The sequence below is a fragment of the Ovis aries genome, chromosome 3 (assembly GCF_016772045.2).
Source record: "Ovis aries strain OAR_USU_Benz2616 breed Rambouillet chromosome 3, ARS-UI_Ramb_v3.0, whole genome shotgun sequence".
NCBI lineage: Eukaryota > Metazoa > Chordata > Mammalia > Artiodactyla > Bovidae > Ovis > Ovis aries.
Genome location: NC_056056.1, coordinates 176472363 through 176491604, shown reverse-complemented (window position 1 = coordinate 176491604; position 19242 = coordinate 176472363). Strand labels below are relative to the sequence as shown.

At 47.0% G+C, this 19242-nt stretch overlaps 1 protein-coding gene across 2 annotated transcripts in view; it reads right to left on the bottom strand.

Moving 5' to 3' along the window:
• The window catches only part of ABTB3 (ankyrin repeat and BTB domain containing 3), a 323751-nt gene that overhangs the window by 13535 nt on the left and 290974 nt on the right, over positions 1-19242 (bottom strand). For both annotated transcript variants that reach the window (XM_027967688.3, XM_027967689.3), the window contains 3 exons: positions 12334-12439; positions 8051-8153; positions 5291-5372 (listed from right to left, as the gene is read on the bottom strand). In XM_027967688.3, coding sequence (XP_027823489.1) covers positions 5291-5372; positions 8051-8153; positions 12334-12439 — 291 coding nt within the window. The remainder of the gene's footprint in view (positions 1-5290; positions 5373-8050; positions 8154-12333; positions 12440-19242) is intronic.

Sequence of the window (19242 nt, the reverse complement as noted above, 5' to 3'; positions counted from 1 at the left end):
CCTTTGTATGGATGCACTACAGTTTGTGTATCCATCCATCAGTTGATGGACATGTGGGTTGTTTCCATTTTTCACTGTTGCTGAAATGAATGCTGTTGCTTTGGATCGATTCACTTTTTCAGATCTCACCTGCCACTCCTCCCTCCTCTCCTTCTAATCTCAACTGTTGTTGTTCAGTCACCGATTTGTGTCCGACTCTTTGCAAGCCCATGGACTGAAGCACACCAGCCTTCCCTGACCTTCACTATCTTCTGCAGTTTGCTCAAACTCATGTCCATTGATGCCATCCTACCATCTCACCCTCTGTTGTCCGCTTCTCCTCCTGCTCTCTCTCTTTCCTAGCATCAGGGTCTTTTCCAATGAGTCAGCTCTTTGCATCAGGTGGCCAAAGTATTGGAACTCCAGCTTGAGTAGCAGTCCTTCCAGTGAGTATTCAGGGTTGATTTCCTTTAGGATTGATTGGTTTGGTCTCCTGCTCCCAACCACTTGCCTTTATCAGAACCTACCACCATCTCTTTCACTCTGCTTTTGCCCACGCTGTTCCCTCTGCTTGGATGCCCTTCCCTTTTCTCCACCTGTTGATCTCCGGCCCCTCTTTCAGGATCCAGCTCAGAAGTCACCTCTGCAAAGCTTCCACAGATCTGCTCAGATCTGTTAGTTGCCTCCCACCCTGTGCTGTGCAGCACACCGCCCGTGACTGCAGTGTTATTTCCTGCTGGGGTCTGAGGGCACAGAGTGGGTCTTACCCACCTCTGCATCCCCAGTGCCTGCCAGCGGCAAGGACACTTTAACCAGAAACACAATTCCTCCCCTTCCTCTTTTGCGTCTGAGTCTCTCACTGGCCAACTGCCTGTGGCAGAATGGGGCTTTAGTGCTGACGATTGAGGCTTTGTGAAATGATAACGTAACACTGTTTACTCTTCCCCTGGACCCAGACAGGTCATAAGCATCTAATCTTTGGCAAATGTTGAGACACTGGCTTTATTAAAATCCATTTATTCCCCAAGGACCTCTCTTTTATAAAGGCCAAATCAATAATAGTGATGGTAAAAGCCATAATAATAACTGTCCTGAAAACAGGGTCTCTCCAGTTACAAAGCACTTCTCCAGCATGCTATCTCATTTCCTCAAGGTTGTGTTGTTGACTGGAAATGTTGCTTTCAGGAGCAGGCATGGAGCCCCATTAACCACAGGGCTAATGGAATTAAATTGGGCTGTGCTGAGCCACCTTCAGACTCAGGCAGCACGAGCCTTTTCTGCAAGGGAGTGAAACAGACCCTGATTAGGCCAAAGGGTCTGTTTATGGGGTTGTTTTTCTTGGCAGCTGTCAGCCTGCATGAAGCAGGATGTAAATGGCATCCACAGCCTGGTGGAGGCCCTGCTCCCAGGTGCAGCCTCAGTTGCAAGGGGCTCTTGCCCGCGTGTGATGTTAAACAGTCTTGCAGGGAGGAAACTCAAAGCCATCTCATTTACTAAAATTCTTCTGTTTAGCATGGAAGGGAAGTGAGCTGGCCCCTGGGAGTCTCCTTCTGGGTCAGATTCAGCCTGACTTGGCCTATTTTGAGCCACAAATGAGGCTTTTCTTCTTTTATGGGGAAGGGGCAGGAACGTGGAGAATTCCCCAGGGTCTGCTCAATCTTCTCTGCCCATTACAGTAACTCAAGGCTAACGTGGCTGGGAAGCTTTCCCCAGCCAAAAGTAAATACAGGCGTTCGATTCCTCTGGGCCATGCCTTCCTGTGTAGGTCTCTCATTCAACCAGCCCACAGCAAACATTTACTGAGTGCCGACCACAAGCCAGGTTCTGATGACAAGAACCCCTCCAATTAGCCCTAGGCTCGATGGCATAAGTGCCCCTCCACGAGCACTGGGAGAGCTGGGGAGGGGGGTGCACGGTTTCCAGCATTGGGCTCATGCTCCAAACACTAATGGGCCTTTCCTTGGGGCTGGGTGATTTTTAGGGAGGACCCAAGGCCCCATAGCAGGGAGACAGTTAAGAGATCAGGTCTGGAAGTCAGCCAGGTCTGAAGCTCAGCTTGGCCACTTCCTCTACCTGTCTGTCCACGGGGAGAAGAGCCACCTGGAGAGGGAGCTGGGAGGCCTGAACTGAATTAGATTACATGGGTCATGGTTCTCAGAGTGGGTCCCTGGACCAGCAGCATCAGCATCACCTATGTTCTCATAAGAAACATGAATTCTCGGGCCCCATCCCAGGCCTATAGAATCAGGAACTCTGGGGGTGGGGCTCAGGAATACGCATTTTAGCAAGTTTCGTGGCTTAACAGCAACTCTCTTCACCCCCACTGCTTCCCCTGGAGATTCTGATGCTTCCTAAAATTTGAGAAACACTGTAACGTAGAGTACTGGTTCTCCACCTTGGCTGCACATGACTCTGGATGATGGCAGAAGGTGGAGACTTAAAAATGCTGATGCCTGAGCTGCAGCCAGATCCTAAATGACAGCCTGGACCTTGGGAATCATCAAAGCTCCTCAAATGATTCCACTGCACAGCTGAGCCTGAGCACTGCTGGTTTTGAGCCCTGCACATAGCTGCTGCACAAGGAACAGCTTCTATTATTATTGTTTCTCTTTGCTTTCAAACTGCGGTACTGGAGAAGGAGAGTCCCTTGGACTGCAAGGAAATCAAACCAGTCATCCTAAAGGAAATCAATCCTTAATCTTTATCAGAAGGATTGATTCTGAAGCTGAAGCTCCAATACTTTGGCCACCTGATGCGAAGAGCCAAATCATTGGAAAAGACCCTGATGCTGGGAAAGATTGAGGGCAGGAGGCAAAGGAGGCAAAGGAGGCAATAGAGAATGAGATGGTTGGATGGCATCACCGACTCAGTGGACATGAGCTTGAGCAAACTCCGGGAGATAGCGAAGGACAGGGAAGCCTGGTGTGCTGCAGTCCATGGGGTCACAGAGTGGGACACAACTTAGTGACTGAACAACAACAACAAAGACCAGACTGCGTTCAAATAATGGCTCTGTCATTGACTAGCACCAAGTTCTCTGGACCTCAGTTTCCCTACCTCTAAAAGTGGCAAGATTTATCCAGATAACTACATGCAAGCAAAGGCCAGTGCCTCATTCATAGTTGGAGTTCAAAATGGGGAAAATGAGGTTCAGAGAAGAGAATGTCTTAACCCATGCTTATTCTATAAGGATTCTTTATTTTGAAGTTTCAACATAACCAAAGGAAAGCATCTCTAATGGTGGAAACATAGGCACCTGAACGGGCTTTAGGGCTTACTGTGAGGGCATGGTGGCTTCCTGGTAGCACTCTGAATCACAGGATCTGGGGGGCCAAGGTTAGTAAATGCAGGGAAGAACCATCATCTGGCCACTGGCACTTGGCTTCTACTACGTGGTTCCAATGTATCTTTTCAGTGTCCAGTCTACCTTAACACACAGCCGAATGGACTATAATCACCTTCCCTCTAACACACACCAGGACTTCCCACTTTTGTGCCTTTGTGCTCTTTCTCCCTCTGGGATACCCTTTCCCTCCTATTCACTAGATAAGGAAACTGAGGCTCAGAAGGCTGGATAGTTTTTTCAAGGTCACATGAAGGATAATGATTTTAAACAGGGGGATGCTGCTGTTTAAACCTTGTGGTGTAGCATCTAGATCCTGAAATGCAGCTCTGTCCTTCACAGACCAGACCAGGACCTCTGCCCTGAGACCCTGGCCTGCCCTAACACCTGCTTATCTCTGCATGGTCTCCTCAACCCTCCCAGAATGTGAGTCTCCCGAGGGTCAGGCTGTGTCTTCCCCACTTCTTCCCAGGGCTTTCCTTCTGGAACTGAACTGGAGGAATCAGGTCCTGTTCAGAATTCTATAAACTCCATCCCCAGGTCACCCACATTGGCCGACTAGCCCTGGCCATAGGACAGCAGGGAGGGGCCACAGTCTCCCCTGCAGGTTCCTCGATGATGTAAGCAGCCCACCAGCATTCACACCCCTGATGAGATGCAGAACCCCAGAAATAGGGCTGTGAGGCTAGCGAGGGGTGTGAATTTCTATCAGCTGTGAGATGTCACTGAGGGGCTGGATTTATGAATCAGGCACGAACTCCAGGAGCATATGGCTTCACAGGTGTATTCTACGGAACACACAGAGAAGAATGTACACCGGTCCTTCTCAAACTCTTCCAAAAGACTGAGGAGGAAGGACCACTCCAAAAGATCTTCTATGAAGCCACCATCACCCTGATACCAAAACCAGACAAAGACTCCACCATACACACAAAACAACCCCCAGTGAATCAGGCATGAAGGATGGGGGAAAAGGAAGAATGTCGCTGCGCTCCCCTCAAAGGTGCCTGATAAACCAAACAGTATCGCCATCAATCGAACAGAGATATGGCCCTGTCATCTGGCCTCTGACAAGCCTTCCTTCCTATTTACATTAGGTTCAGGCCTATTAATCTGAACCTATTAATATTAGCCATTAACCTATTAATATTAACTATTAATTAGCTTATTAATATTAACATGACACTGGATTCCCTAAAGTCCACTGGTTCCTGATCACACTGGGCTCAGTCATCTTTGGGGACTTCATACCTCCTGTTCCCCGCCTGCAGTGTTCTAACTGGCCCTATCCCCCTTTTAAATTTATGTATTTGGCTGTGCTGGGTCTTAGCTGCAGCATGTGGGATCTTCAATCTGCATTTCAGCACACGGGATCTTTAGTTGTGGCATGTGAAATTTTTTTAGTCATGGCATGTAAACTCTTAGTTGCATTATGTGGGATCTAGTTCCCTAACCAGGGATTGAACCCAGGCCCTCTGCATTGGAAACTCAGAGTCTTAGCCACTAGACCACCAATGAAGTCCCTCTAACCCCCTTTCTTAAGCCCCAAGCCTCCCCACAGTTCACCAGGTTCTCTTCAGCCTGCAATATTCCAGCTGGCACCCCATCAAGGGGCCTTCCCCAATCTCCCTGGTCTGAGTTGTCACAGCACATTGGTTCTCTCACGCTCACTCCAACTTTATATTGTAACTGACTAATTACTCAGAGTTATCCATTCTGGATTGTGAGGCCCCAGCAGGAGAGTGTCCTCTATCCTTGTGTCTCCAGCACAGTGCTGGGCACTAAGCATGTGCTCAGTTAACGCTGTGGGCTTGCATGGATGGTAAGGGGGAGGGGCAGTGTGAAGACAAGGGCCAGAAGTGCAGGAGCTGATGACAGGGCCGCGGCTGATCCACAGGCGGAGGCTCGGAGGGACTCACTGGTGCCCCGCCCCCACAGGCAGACTTCCAGGTCACAGCAGGGGCTCACCTGGAAGATGGGGTACTTCACATATCCGATCTCTATGCAGGTGCTGTCGTTGGTTGGTTTGCTGGAGAGGAGAGCTTTGAACCTGAGCAAGAACATAAAAAGGGAGATAAGAAGACTCACAAAGACATGCACAGCTTGCAAGGCTCAGCTCTCTGATGATAGAAACATGTAATATATCCCCCCAACTCGGAAATACGATGACATATCTATAGATTGTCTAATAAAATGTCCCCTGATACGATACCATGATCCAATTTGAAGTTAAAATGCTAAAGTTAAAAACAGTGTCTAGACTGTTAAATTACTTCTCAAGCAGGTGATTTAAAAAGAACAAAAGCCTTTTAAAATGCTGTCCAGGGAATTCCAGCTGGTGGTCCAGTGGTTAGGACTCAGAGCTTCCACTGCAGGGCCCTAGGTTTGATCCCCAGTTGGGTAACCAGGATCCCTTAAGCTGCGCCATGAGGCCAGAAGAATAAAGTAAGAAACAAAAAGCCCCTTCCACCTTGCAGGCCCATCACAAAGGCTGCCTCCTTCCTGGAGTCCTTCCTGACTCAAATTTCAAGCTCCTCAGGTGCCCATGGAGCTCTCCAACTCACTCCTTCCTGCTCCCACACAACCTTTGCTCTACGAGGGGAAGGACTGCTGCTGACTCTCGCCTCGGCTGCATCCTCAGAGCCTGAGCCAGGCTGGCCCTGATGCATGGTAGGTATTTAATGTCATAGGCATCAACATCTGCTGATTACCTGTCTCCCTAAATGAATGGCCTCCTGTTGAGAGTTTTAGATGCATTTTCCTGCCACTGGCTAAACTGGGTTCCTCGTGGGTAGAGACCCAGTCAGCGGGACACAGCGATACTCTGTTTATTTACTTATTTGGCTGCACTGGGTCTTAGTTGCAGCATGTGGGATTCTCACCGCATCATGCGGGATCTTTCAACATGGCACATAAACTCTCTCGTAGTGGCGCTTACGCTCAGTGGTTGCAGTGTGGGCTCGTCGCCCCATAGCATGTGGGATCTTAGCGCCCCAGCTAGGGACTGAACCCTCGTCCCCTGCAGTGCAGGAGATTCTAGCAACTGAATCACCAGGCAAGTCTCCCATACTCAATACATTTAGAAATAAGCTAAGACATGTCTATTTTTATAAATTAAACTTTTAATCTGATACAATTTTAGATTTATAGAAGAGTTGCAAACATAGTACAGAAAGTTCCAGTATGCCCTTCACCCAGTTTGCCCCGATGTTATCATCCAACATAGTCATGGTACCTTGTTAAAACTAAGAAGTTATCATTGGTACAAGCTATTGTTCATGGGGTCGCAAAGAGTCGGACACAACTGAGGGACTGAACATACACACACACACACACACACACATGCACACACACACACACAATTGATACAGCTCTTCCATGATGTCACAACAGAACCATGCAAAGGATAGTGTATTTTTCTTCCCCGTCCTTCACTATCTCCTGGAGTTTGCAGGGATGATGTTTTACTGTTGTCAACTCCAGGGTTCAGGAAAAGTAAGATTCAGGACCTCTGTACTTTGAGCGCCTTATGCCAAAGTTCCCTGATATTTGGAGAGCAGGCATTGCAAGGCTGCAGTGTGAGTTTTCAGGTTGCGTGAGGACACCTGGCTGAGGAAGTTACAATCCAATCCATTCTCCACTCATGAAGCTCTGTGCTCAATATGTGCTCCATCTGCCCAGAGGAACAGTATCTTGTCTAAGCCACACAAAGACTGCTGATTATGCTAGAGACTGCCCTGTATTCTTCTTCCAAATTGTGGTTAAAAAACACATAACATAAAATTTACTGTCTTAACCAGTTTTGAGTGTTTACTAATATTACATGGAGTATATTCACATCATTGTGCAATCAATCTCCAAGACTTACCTTGTCCTCAAAAAACAACTCCTACTCCCCCTCCCCTAGCCCCAGTTCCCAGCCTACTAGTTACTGTCTCTATGAACTTGACCTTCCCTAGTAGCTCAGCTGGTAAAGAATCCGCCTGCAATGCGGAAGACCTATGTTCAATCCCTGGATTGGGAAGATTCCTTGGAGAAGGGAATGGCTACCCACTCCAGTATTCTGGCTTGCAGAAAAGAGTTGGACATAACTGAGCTGCTTTCACTTTCATGAACTTGATTATTGATGGTTCCTATAAAAGGAATCGTATGGTATAATATTTGTCTTTTATGACAGGCATATTTCACTTCCCCATTCATACTGTAGCATGTGTCAGAACTGGCTTCCTTTTTAAGGCTGAATAATGTCTGTATACGTGTGTGCGTGTGTGTGCTGTTGCTTCAGTTGTGTCTGACTCTTTGTGACCCCATGGACTGTAGCCCGCCAGGCTCCTCTGTCCACGGGATTCTCCAGGCAAGGATACTGGAGTTGGTTGCCATGCCCTCCTCCGTGGGATCTTCCCGACCCAGGGACTGAACCTGCATCTCTTATGTCTCCTGCACTGGCAGGCACTTTCTTTACCACTAGCACTACCTGGGAAGCCCCAGGTATGTATACACTACATTTTAAAATCCAGTCCTCCACGGATGGACTCCTGGGTGGCTTCTTCCTTTTGTCGTTGTGGATCATGCTGCCTGAACAAGCTATACAAATGCCCTATGGTCTTGGAACCTTGATTTTGAGAAGAAAATCTGCCTGTTCAGTGATGATAACCACCCAAACTGAATTTTAGAGAATAGTAATAGCCACCCTTACAATTCAGTGCTTTCAAAACTGATGATACATACCTTGGAGATGCTGTAAATAACAGCACTTTGTGAGCATAAAATGGTCTTCCTTCTACCAGAAAGGTGACATCTGACATTTCTTTATTGTTAAGGAAGTGAGGATCTGGAACAGGAAAGGGAGAGAGGGTAGCTTTAGAGGAGAGAAGGATGAGGTTTGGATTCCTCTTTTGGAAAAGCGCCCATAAGAGCTGACAGGGAGGCCACGGTGATAAAATACTTGCTGGAGAGACCGTGACTGAACAGGAAACAGATCAGTTACAGGAACGTGCAATTAACTGGAATTCAGTATTTCACAGGGAATCTTCACAGCTTATTTGTGATTAAAAGTAGCACTTCCCCTTAGAAGATTCACCCCCGGCCACAGTTCACATAACTGTCAGGTGCGGAGGGCGACCATCTACCCACTCGGCCTCTAAGGAGGTCACCTGCCCCACCTCACTCCTCCTCCTCCAGCTCAACACCCTCCTTTCCTGATGGAAGTGATTCTTGCCTGCTTGCTGCTGTGTTTCAGGTGAGGATCAGAGGCAAATGAGCCAGGCTCCTGCCCTCATCTCCAGGAAAAAAGAAGCTGTGTAACTAGTTGTACAGCGAGTACTCTACTACTTACTGAGCATTCACGATGTGCCAGGCACCATGCAAGCTGGCACCTGCAGGTGTAAACTCACTCAGCCCTGGGAGAGAGGGACCACTGTCAGGCGTATGACAGGGACATGACGCCAGGAGTCACAGTGACGTGGTCAAGCGAGTGGCTGGTGGAGAAGCCAGGATGTGAACGTGGACATTCGGACTCCAGGGCCTGCATTGCTAAGCACCAGAATCCTCCGATTCGCCTGGCATCTTAGCCATTTCTCCTGGGGCTACAAAGGTGCCAGTCCGTCCTTAGCGCAGCACTTTGGTCTCTCTGGGAAAACCCACCAACTGGCCCATGCACCTGTACCCCTACCCGACTCTACCATGCTCAGTTTCTAAGTCAGACCCCTGGCCTGGCCCCTTTCACAGACCCTGCTGTAACTTAGAACCAGAATTTGCCTTTTTGGCCGATTCTCCTCCTGGTTGATTCACCCTAGGTGGTGGCGCTGGGTATCCTCCACTTATATTTCTCTGTCAGTACCTATAGCCTCTTGACCTCTTCCCAATAAAAAAGCTTTAATCTAAACATATTAAAAAAGGCATAAAAATATCAAATCATCTGTAATTTTTTTTTAATTAAAAAATGCAACAAAAACCAAAGAGACTGGAGGAGGAAATGGCAACCCACTCCAGGATACTTGCCCAGGAAACCCCATGAACAGAGGAGCCTGATGGAGGGTCCATGGGGTCAGAAAAGAGTTGGACACGACTTAGCGACTAAACAACAACAACAAAGAGAAGAAAGGCCACAGAGGATGCCAGAGAGTTGGCCAACACTCGCTTCTCCACTTGCTTTAAAGACTGTCAACAGGTTGGAGCGACATTCTCCCTCTTCTCAGCAACCCATCTCCCTCTGCTCAGACTCTCACTCCCACTATCCACCTTCAACTAGCTCCCACTTCTGCTTCTCAAACTGCTAACATCTCCCACCTTTAGCTCTTTTTACCATTCTCCCCCAGAATGCACTGGGAGGGCAGAGGACAAGGTACTATAAAACAATCAGGCACTTGCGCTCCAGTTTGCCCCAGTCCCCACCACTCCCTATTGTATTACACCACACCCATTTCCCTCATTTACGTGGCCTTCCTGGCCTTATGGAGATGCCACTTCGGGGCTTTTGTCACTACTCACCCTTCTCTTTCCTTATAAGCAGGTCCACAAGGAACAACTATTTGACCACCTTTAGTTATCTGAGCTTGGAATGTTGTACTGAAGATGCAAAACACTATATGCTTTATATTCCACTTATTCATCATTATATTATGTCCTTTTTCTTTCATCTGTGAGCTTTGAACTCCTCAGGCCTGCCTTCTTTCTCTTGGTGCTAATAACCTTTGAATTCCAATGCTTGGCCTGAAAACCAGGCCGTTTTAATTGCTGGTGAAAACAAATCTCAGCAAATTCAGGAGGAAAAAAAATTTTCTCTCCTCTCCTATAGCTACAGGAGAGCAGATTTTATGCTGCGTCACTGAAACAGCCCTTGCAAATGTTTGCTCTAACAGGGGTGTCTTGTAAAGCACCAGATGTCAGAAATTGTTGCTATGCCCTAGCAGTGTAACCTTCACTCTCTAAAGTCTGTAAATTTGATGGATCTTTATGATTTGTTGCCCTGGTAATATTTTCATTAACACCTGCTTCCTACAGGGTAGAACTACTTGCAGTTTGAGTACGTTTTGGATTGCCTACATGCTTAAAACATTCAGAAAATTACGATCATGGCATCCGATCCCATCACTTCATGGCAAATAGATGGGGAAACAATGGAAACAGTGCCAGATTTTATTTTTTGGGGCCATGAAATTAAAAGATGCTTGCTCCTTGGAAGAAAAGCTATGACCAACCTAGACAGCTTATTAAAAAGCAGAGACAATACCTTGCTGACAAAGGTCCATCTAGTCAAAGCTATGGTTTTTTCAGTAGTCATGTATGGATGTGAGAGTTGGACTACAAAGAAAGCTGAGCACCGAAGAATTGATGCTTTTGAACTGTGGTGTTGGAGAAGACTCTTGAGAGTCTCTTGGACTGCAAGGAGATCAAATCAGTCAATCCTAAAGGAAATCAGTCCTGAATATTCATTGGAAGGACTCATGAAGCTGAAGCTCCAATACTTTGGCCACCTGATGCAAAGAATTGACTCATTTGAAAAGACCCTGATGCTTGGAAAGATTGAAGGCAGGAGGAGAAGGGGATGATAGAGGATGAGATGGTTGGATGGCATCACCGACTTGATGGACATGAGGCTGAGTAAGCTCTGGGAATTGGTTATGGACAGGGAAGCCTGGCATGCTGCAGTCCATGGGGTCGCAAAGGGTTGGACACAACTGAGCTACTGAACTGGCTGACATGAATGGGCATAAAGAAAACCAGGCAACCTTTGACTCAGCTGCTAAGTTTTCTACTTTAGCAAAAATTTGTGCCATTTAAATTAATAGGTTATTTGTGACAGGAACAAAAATACTTTAAAGCATTTCCATGAATTCAGCCTTTTCACTAATTTAAACTAGCTGACCTATTTCAAAAGTAGGGGCTTTGCTAAAGGATAGCATTCTTCAGCTGCTTCCATTTCTGCAAAGTTTCCTGGTCTTTATAGGAAAAGGAAACAGGAAGTAGGAAGGTCCCCAACCTTAATGGGAAGGGGTGTCCTTTATCTGTAATATTTTATCAGTCCCCAGGCAGTGAGAGACAAGCCTTTGCAAAAGAAGACTCATGCTTCAGGCTTCAAGGCAGTCAGGTATTTGCCTTTTTTCCTGGTTGATTCACCAGGTTACCAGCAGCCCCAGGATCTTCTGAATGAAATCGGTGCCTGATGGAAAGGTTTCTTCTGGAAAATCCCAGAGGCCAACTGGAGAAAGATGGGATTGTGGCTCTGGTGGGGGACCTGGGTTCATGCTCCAGCTCCACCTGAACTGATGCTGAAGCCTCTGCAGAGCCTCCCTGTCTTCAGCTGTGACCCGGATAATACTGCCTGTCTCCCGGGTAGCCCAGGGATTGTTTGAGAGAGAGTAGGGAGGAGCTTGGCTAGGGCTAGCTCAAAGCAAGTGTCCAAGAAGGGTGAAGAGTGATTACTGCTAACCCGATGGGAGTTCAGGGCATCCCATCTCCTCAGGTCAGTGCCATTCCCCTCGTGTGTGTGTGTGTGTGTGTGTGTGTGTGTGTGTGTGTGTGTGTATGTGTGTGGTGTGTTGTCTAGAGGGTGACTCTTGCTCATCTCTCCTTCCAGTTCCTTGCAGGATTCCATTAGGGGCATACTACCGGCCTGTCACTGTACCCTGCTTGTTCCATCTCAAGGAAGAGGAACTTCTTAGAGGAGAGGATGGGGGAGAGTGGCTATGCAGATCTCAGCCTTCTCTGGACTCTACTTGGCTACTGGAAGGGCGTGGGCAGTCATCACTGTCAGTGATGTGCAGAAGAAAGGTGTTCAGCGGAGGGATGAGGTACTGATGAGTCCCCTTGTCCTTATCCCCAATGTATTTTCTCTAAACAGGTTAATCGTGTAACAAAGGTGATACCCCGATCTCCACCTGCCTCACTCCTGTATCCACCCTGTTTGCCCTCCAACATGCCCAGTCTCTTCTTTGGCTGCGTTTGCTTCCTTCCTGTCCTCAAATCACAAAGCAACAGTTCAGGGCTGGACCCAGGAAGCCCCCACTCACCCAGGCGTGAGGTCTGCTTCCGTTTGATCTCTGTGAGCTTGGGGATGGGGTAGGGACCGTAGCAGTGAGTGAAGATGACACACAGCTGCTGGCTGATCACTTCGTTCTGTGGAAAGGAAAGAAGAGCTCACATTGATGGGGGCTGTGTGAGACCTCACCCAAGCCCCTGTGTAAGAATGGGCCCCCTGCCCCCGCCATGGGCCAGAGGAGCCCACAGACTGACTGCAGGTTCCGAGAGAAATTCCCTGGACATCACACCTTTGCTTTGCCCAACAGGCCCTGGGTTTGCTTGTTCAGTTTGTCCACCATTTCTAGCAGGTTTATGGTGGAAGTTTAATTTGTAATTAAATCCTTTCTTGCTCCAATCATTTTTTATTGGAATATAATTGCTTTACAATGTTATTTTGGTTTCTCATGTACAACAAAGTGAACCAGCTATATGTATACAAATATTCCCTCCCTCCTGGGCCTCCATCCCACCCCCTCCCAATCCCAACCCTCTAGGTCATCACAGAGCACTGAGCTGAGCTTCCTGTGCTTTATAGCTCTCTATTTTACACATGGAGGTGTATACATGTCAGCCTCAATCTCCCGATCCATCCCACCCTCCTCATCTCCCCACTGGGGCCACATGTCCATTCTCCATGTCTGCATCTCTATTCTGCCTGGAAACAGGTTCATCTGGACCATTTTTCTAGATTCCACCTATATCCGTTAATATACGATATTTGCTTTTCTCTGACTTACTTTACTCTGTATGACAGATTCTGGATCCACCCACATCTCTAAAAATGACCTTATTTCATTCCTTTCAGTGGCTGGGTAATATTCCATTGCATATATATATACCACAACTTCTTTAGTCATTCATCTGTCGTTGGACAGCAATCCCACTACTGGGTATTAGTTCAGTTCAGTCCAGTCACTCAGTTGTGTCCGACTCTTTGCGACCCCATGAACCACAGCACACCAGGCCTCCCTGTCCATCACCAACTCTCAGAGTTCACCCAAACCCATGTCCATCGAGTTGGTGACAGCATCCAACCATCTCATCCTCTGTCGTCCCCTTCTCCTCCTGCCCCCAATCCCTCTCAGCATCAGAGTCTTTTCCAATGAGTCAACTCTTCGCATGAGGTGGCCAAAGTATTGTAGTTTCAACTTTAGCATCAGTCCTTCCAACGACTGATCTCATCTCCTTTAGGAGGACTGGTTGGGTCTCCTTTAGAATGGACTGATTTGATCTCCTTGCAGTCCAAGGGACTCTCAAGAGTCTTCTCCAACACCACAGTTCAAAAGCATCAATTCTTTGGCACTCAGCTTTCTTCACAGTCCAACTCTCACATTCATACATGACCACTGGAAAAACCATAGCCTTGACTAGTCGGGCCATTGTTGGCAAAGTAATGTCTCTGCTTTTGAATATGCTATCTAGGTTGGTTGAATATGCTATCTAACTTTCCTTCCAAGGAGTAAGCGTCTTTTAATTTCATGGCTGCAATCACCATCTGCAGTGATTTTGAAGCCCCCCAAAATGAAGTCTGACAGACACTGTTTCCACTGTTTCCCCATCTATTTCCCATGAAGTGATGGAACCAGAGGCCATGATCTTAGGGTATATACCCAGTGAAAAACCATCATGCAGAAGGACACCTTTGCCCCAGTGTTTACTGCAGCACTATTTACAATATCCAGGACATGAAATCAACTTAAATATCTAATAATTTCTTTACTATTCATTGGAAAGCAAGTTTTGCAACTCACAGGATGGAAAATAAGTTATTACCATAAGCACACCTTTATCAATGCTGAAAAATTCTTGTAGCCGTTGCTGCTGCTGCTGCTGCAAAGTTGCTTCAGTCATGTCCGACTCTTCGTGACCCCATGGACTGCAGCCCACCAGGCTCCTCTGTCCATGGGATTTTCCAGGCAAGAGTACTGGAGTGGGGTGCCATTGCCCTCTCCGGTAGCAGCTAATTAGCCTAAAAATGGCAGCAGGAAGCCCTTCATGTCCTGTGCCCGCACTCTCCACCACCAAGACACAAATGCTCCTGATTTAGCTTTCCTGTGCACTTGATTCTGGTGCTGAGGCATTTCTGGATCCAGAAGTGCTCAGCTGAATCACTTTCTCCTAAAAAAGTACATGTGCGTTTTGGAGGAATAGTTCTGCGATGCAAAACTATGGCTGTTCCAGTACTCTGGGAGCCTGTTTCTGATCAACCTCCATCCTTCATGTCCTTCCCTCCTGTCCCACTGGGGCCCAAGCTGGTCCATTAATCTCCCTCCAACTGCAGGTGTGCAGGAGGGAAGCCAGGAATCAGAGCATTTTTTGGATGCTTTTTATTGGGTGAACGGGGTTGAAACCAGGGGCTAAAAACAGTGAGTAGATAGCTTGATATTTACAATATATTAAGAAAAGTAGGTTACAACACAGTTTGTACCATGTAGTTTTGGAAATAAAAGCCTACATATATATTTGGATTGACAGGTATAGAAGAAGGTCTGGAAAATAGAGTAGCTACCTTCGGGTGGGATGATGATGTTTTCTTCTTTTATATACATATATACATATATGTGTATATATATATGTACATACATATATATATATCTTTTTACAATAAACAAGGGTTGCTTTGTACATAAATGCAATAAATACTATTTTTGATTTTAAAAAGATAGGTTTGGGACTACTAATGATGTTATCAGTTCAAGCTATGCTTGAATCTGCTTCCCTGTGTTCCTGAAAGAGAGGGATTGCAGCTCAACAAACGAAAAGAAATCCAACCCTTTGATCCTACAAGACAGCATGTTACCTCAGATGGGGTGCACAGAAGTGCCCAAGAGGAGGCAATCATGTTGGATAGAAAAAGGGATTCTGCTTTCAAAGATGAAGGCCTTCTGACAGAAGGTGTTACCTGCTCCTCTCACTTAACCCTCACAAAGCAACTGGCTCATGGTTCCAGCGGTGGTTCTCAAAGTGTGGTCTGCAGACCGCCTGAGCTTGTTAGAAATGCATGCCCTCAGATCCCATCTCATACCTCTGACTCAGAAACACTGGGGTGGGGCCCAGCAATCAGTATTTTAGCAAGTTTTCTGCTGATTCTAATGCCCCGTATGTTTGAGAACCACAAGTTTAATGTCCTGATATTCTGTCTTAGGTTTGACCTCAGCTGGTAACTGTAAATTTCCTCTGGTTTAAAGCCTGGTCATGGGCTTCCCTGGTGGCTCAGTGGTAAAGAATCTGCCTGCCAATACAGGGGACGCAGGAGACTTGGGTGTAACCCTTGGGTTGGGAAGATCCCCTGGAGAAGGAAATGGCAACCTACTCCAGTGTTCTTGTCTGGACAATCCCATGGACAGAGGAGCCTGGAAGGTTATAGTCCATGGGGTTGCAAAGAGTTGGACACAACTCAGTGACTAAACAGCAACAAAGCCTGATTGCAGAAATATGCTTCACTGACCAGCATGCAGCAGCAGTACTGCCTGGGAGCTCTTGAGAAACGCAGCCTCTCACCCTAGGCCCACTGGATCAGATCCTCATCAACATGCTCTGCAGGTGACTCCCACGCACACTGATGTTGGAGAAGCACCAGGTGGTAGGCAAAATTGTGGTCCCTAGTGCCCCGCCTCTGGGATCTAATGACTGATGATCTGAGGTGGAGCTAATGTAATAGAAATAAAGTGCACGATAAATGTAATGTGCTCGAATCATCCTGAAACATTCCCTCCCACTCCCCAGTCTGTGGAAAAATTGTCTCCCATGAAACCAGTTCCTGGTGCCAAAAATGGCTGGGAACCACTGCCCTAGAAGATTGTATGCCCTAACCCCTGGGACTAGGAACATCAAGAGATACCCTGCCCGTCAATCTGTCCTCTTTCCAGGCAAAAGGGACTTGGCAGGAGTAATTAAGGTCACTAAGTAGTTGCCCTTAAAAGAGGGGGATTGCTTTGTATTATCTGTGTGGGCCCAGTGTAATCACGTAAGCATTTAAAATGCATGAAAAATTCAGAAGGGATGGAGGAGAAGAGGAAGTCAGAGGGACTGGAAGCCTGAGAAGGACTTGATGAACTGTTGCTTGAAGACGGCGGGGGCCACATGGTAAGCTTGAGAGGGAATGCAGGCCCTGACACTGGGAAAAAATATGACACCCTAGCTGACCCTCAACAAAGAAATGCAACCAAGAGGAACTGAATTCCACCAGAACCTGAATGAGGTTGCAAGTGGATTCTTCCTGAGTGTCTAGGAGGGAACCCAGCTGCTGACACCTTGATTTTGGTCTTGTGGGACCCTAAACAGAGAGCCCAGCTGAGACCCTGTGCCTGGACTTCTGACCAGTGGAAACCACAAGATGGTAAACGGGTGCTGTCTTCAGCCTCTAAATCGTAGTCACTGTTATTGTGGCAGTGGAAACTAATATAGTTCGACCAGCGTTTGCCCCATGTGGACTCTATTTTGTCATCCCTATGGCCCCAGGGGGTCCGACATATTAGGGATGCCCAGTGAGTGCTTGCATGTCACGTGAAAAGATGAGACAGTGACCTGCAAAATCCTCTGTGCGAACTGTGTTGACGAATGATGCTGGACTCACTACTTGTGCCCAGGGTTGTCTCAGGAGCCTTGCTGGTGAGTCAGCCCCTGTCTCATCAACTCTGGGAAGGAGTGAAGATGCCCTTCTTGGACTTGATGACCATTAGGAGAAGCCTGGGGGCTTCCCTGGTGCCCCAGAGGTTAAGAGTCCACCTGCCAATGCAGGGGACACAGGTTCAATCCCTGGTCTGGGAACTAAGATCCCACATGCTACAGGGCGACTAAGTCTGTGTCCCACAACTACTGGACCCATAAGCCTAGAGCCTGGGCTTCACAACAAAGAAGTCACTGCAATGAGAAGCCCGGGCACTGCAACTAGAGAATAGCCCCACTCTATCCACAACTAGAGAAAGCTTGTGAGCCACAGTGAAGACCCAGCACAGCCAAAAATAAATAAATGAATAAATAAGGAAAAATATTTTAAAAAAAGAGAGAAGCCCGAGCAACCGGGCCCTTCATAGGGACTTTTTTTTTTTTTTTGGTAGTGGTGGCGGTTGTTTAATTCAATTCAATAGGTACTTATTTAGCATCTTAAGAGGTGACCTGTACTGTGAAAGGAGCCGTATTAGGGGCAACAAAGCAAGATCCCATCTCTCCAGGACCTCACAGCTTGCCCTTGCTTCTTCACTTCAATATGTGTTGTATCACCCGAGAAAGTAAAGACAAGGGCTGCTTGTTCTGAAGGGACAATCCTCAAACACTTAGAAATTATCTAGGAGGCACATAGCTCCCCACTCCGATGTCAGGGCTGCACATAGTGATTTAATCCCAAAGAGCACAGTCTGGAAAGTGAGAGGAAGGGGTGAGTAAGTTTGCAGTGGAGAAATTTGGCAAACACAGCTTCAGCCAGGTGATCAAGGTCATCATCTCCAGTGATGTGTCATACTGATAACATGTACCCTTGATGTGAGAAGAAAGGCACTTTACCTCTGAGGTCATCCTCCCCAAACCCATGACCTCAGTCGAAATCATGAGACAATCAATGCCTATTCCACTAGAGGGGCAGCCTATAAAATAGTGACCAACACTTCCCCAAAAAAAGGTCATCGAAAACAAGGAAAGTCTGGAACTTCCCTGGAGGCCCAGTGGTGAAGATTTCACCTTCCGGTGCAGGGGGTGCAGGTTCGATCCCTGGTCAGGGAGCTGAGATTCCCACATGCCTTACGGCCAAAAAACCAAAATATAAAACAGAAGCGATGTTGTAACAAATCCAATAGAGACTTAAATTAGCCACATTAAAAAATCTTAAAAAACCAACACACACAAGAAAAAAAAACAAGGAAAGGCTGGGATACTGTCTCAGCCAAGAGTAGCCTAAAGAGGTATGACAACTAAACGTAACACGGTGTCCTGGATGGGATCCCAGAGCAGAAAAAGACACTGGATACAGAGAAATAGCGATAAAGTATGGGATTTAGCTAACAATTGGAGAAGGGAATGGCAACCCACTCCAGTATCCTTGCCTGGAAAACTCCATGGACAGAGGAGCCTGGAGGTCTATAGTCCATGGGAAAGAATCAGACACTACTGAGAGACTAACACTTAGCTAACAATAACAAATCCATGTTGGTTCACTGTTGTACTGAATATACCACACTAACACAGGATGTTAATAATAGGAAGCAGGTGAGGACTTCTATGAGACTCTCTGTGCTATCTTCTCTATTTCCCTGAAAATCTAAAGTCATTCCAAAAATGAAGTATACTATTAAAACAATCTGCTCCAGTGAGGAACTAGGGAAATGATGAAAGCACTATACGTTCAGGAAAGAAAGGGAAAGAAGACAGTTCATCAACAGTTCTGTACGCTTGGCTTATTCATCCCTCAAAGGTTTCACAAATGCACCCCTTCCCCCATGCACTAAGCCATGCATTCACCCATTCATAAATTCTTTCTTCAAATATTCACTGAGCATCTGCTGAGTGCCAGGTACTGGCTAGGTCCTGAGGGATGGGCACTGTGTGAGGGACGATGGTGATGCCAGCACCAAAGATGCTGCTGTTTCCAAGACTTTCTGGCTGCTTCTCTTTCAGAGACAAGAGCCTTCAGAGAAGACTCACCACTATGTCTTTGAACTCATCTGTTTGTCAAGGTGTCTGCTATGCATGCTTCTCTGTGCCTCCTCCAAGCAGTGAGGTTGTTGGGATAATTCCCTTTGCTTCCCTGGCATGCTGTCATTAGTTTCAGTTAATAGCTCTGGTGGGGTGAGATGGTCAGTTTCAGGCAGTGAACTGCGTTAATCTATGGATTTGGTTAACTCTGGACCCAAACCTGAAGACAGCAGATGGAATTAACCAAGCTTGAGGCTCACTCTTTTCTGGAG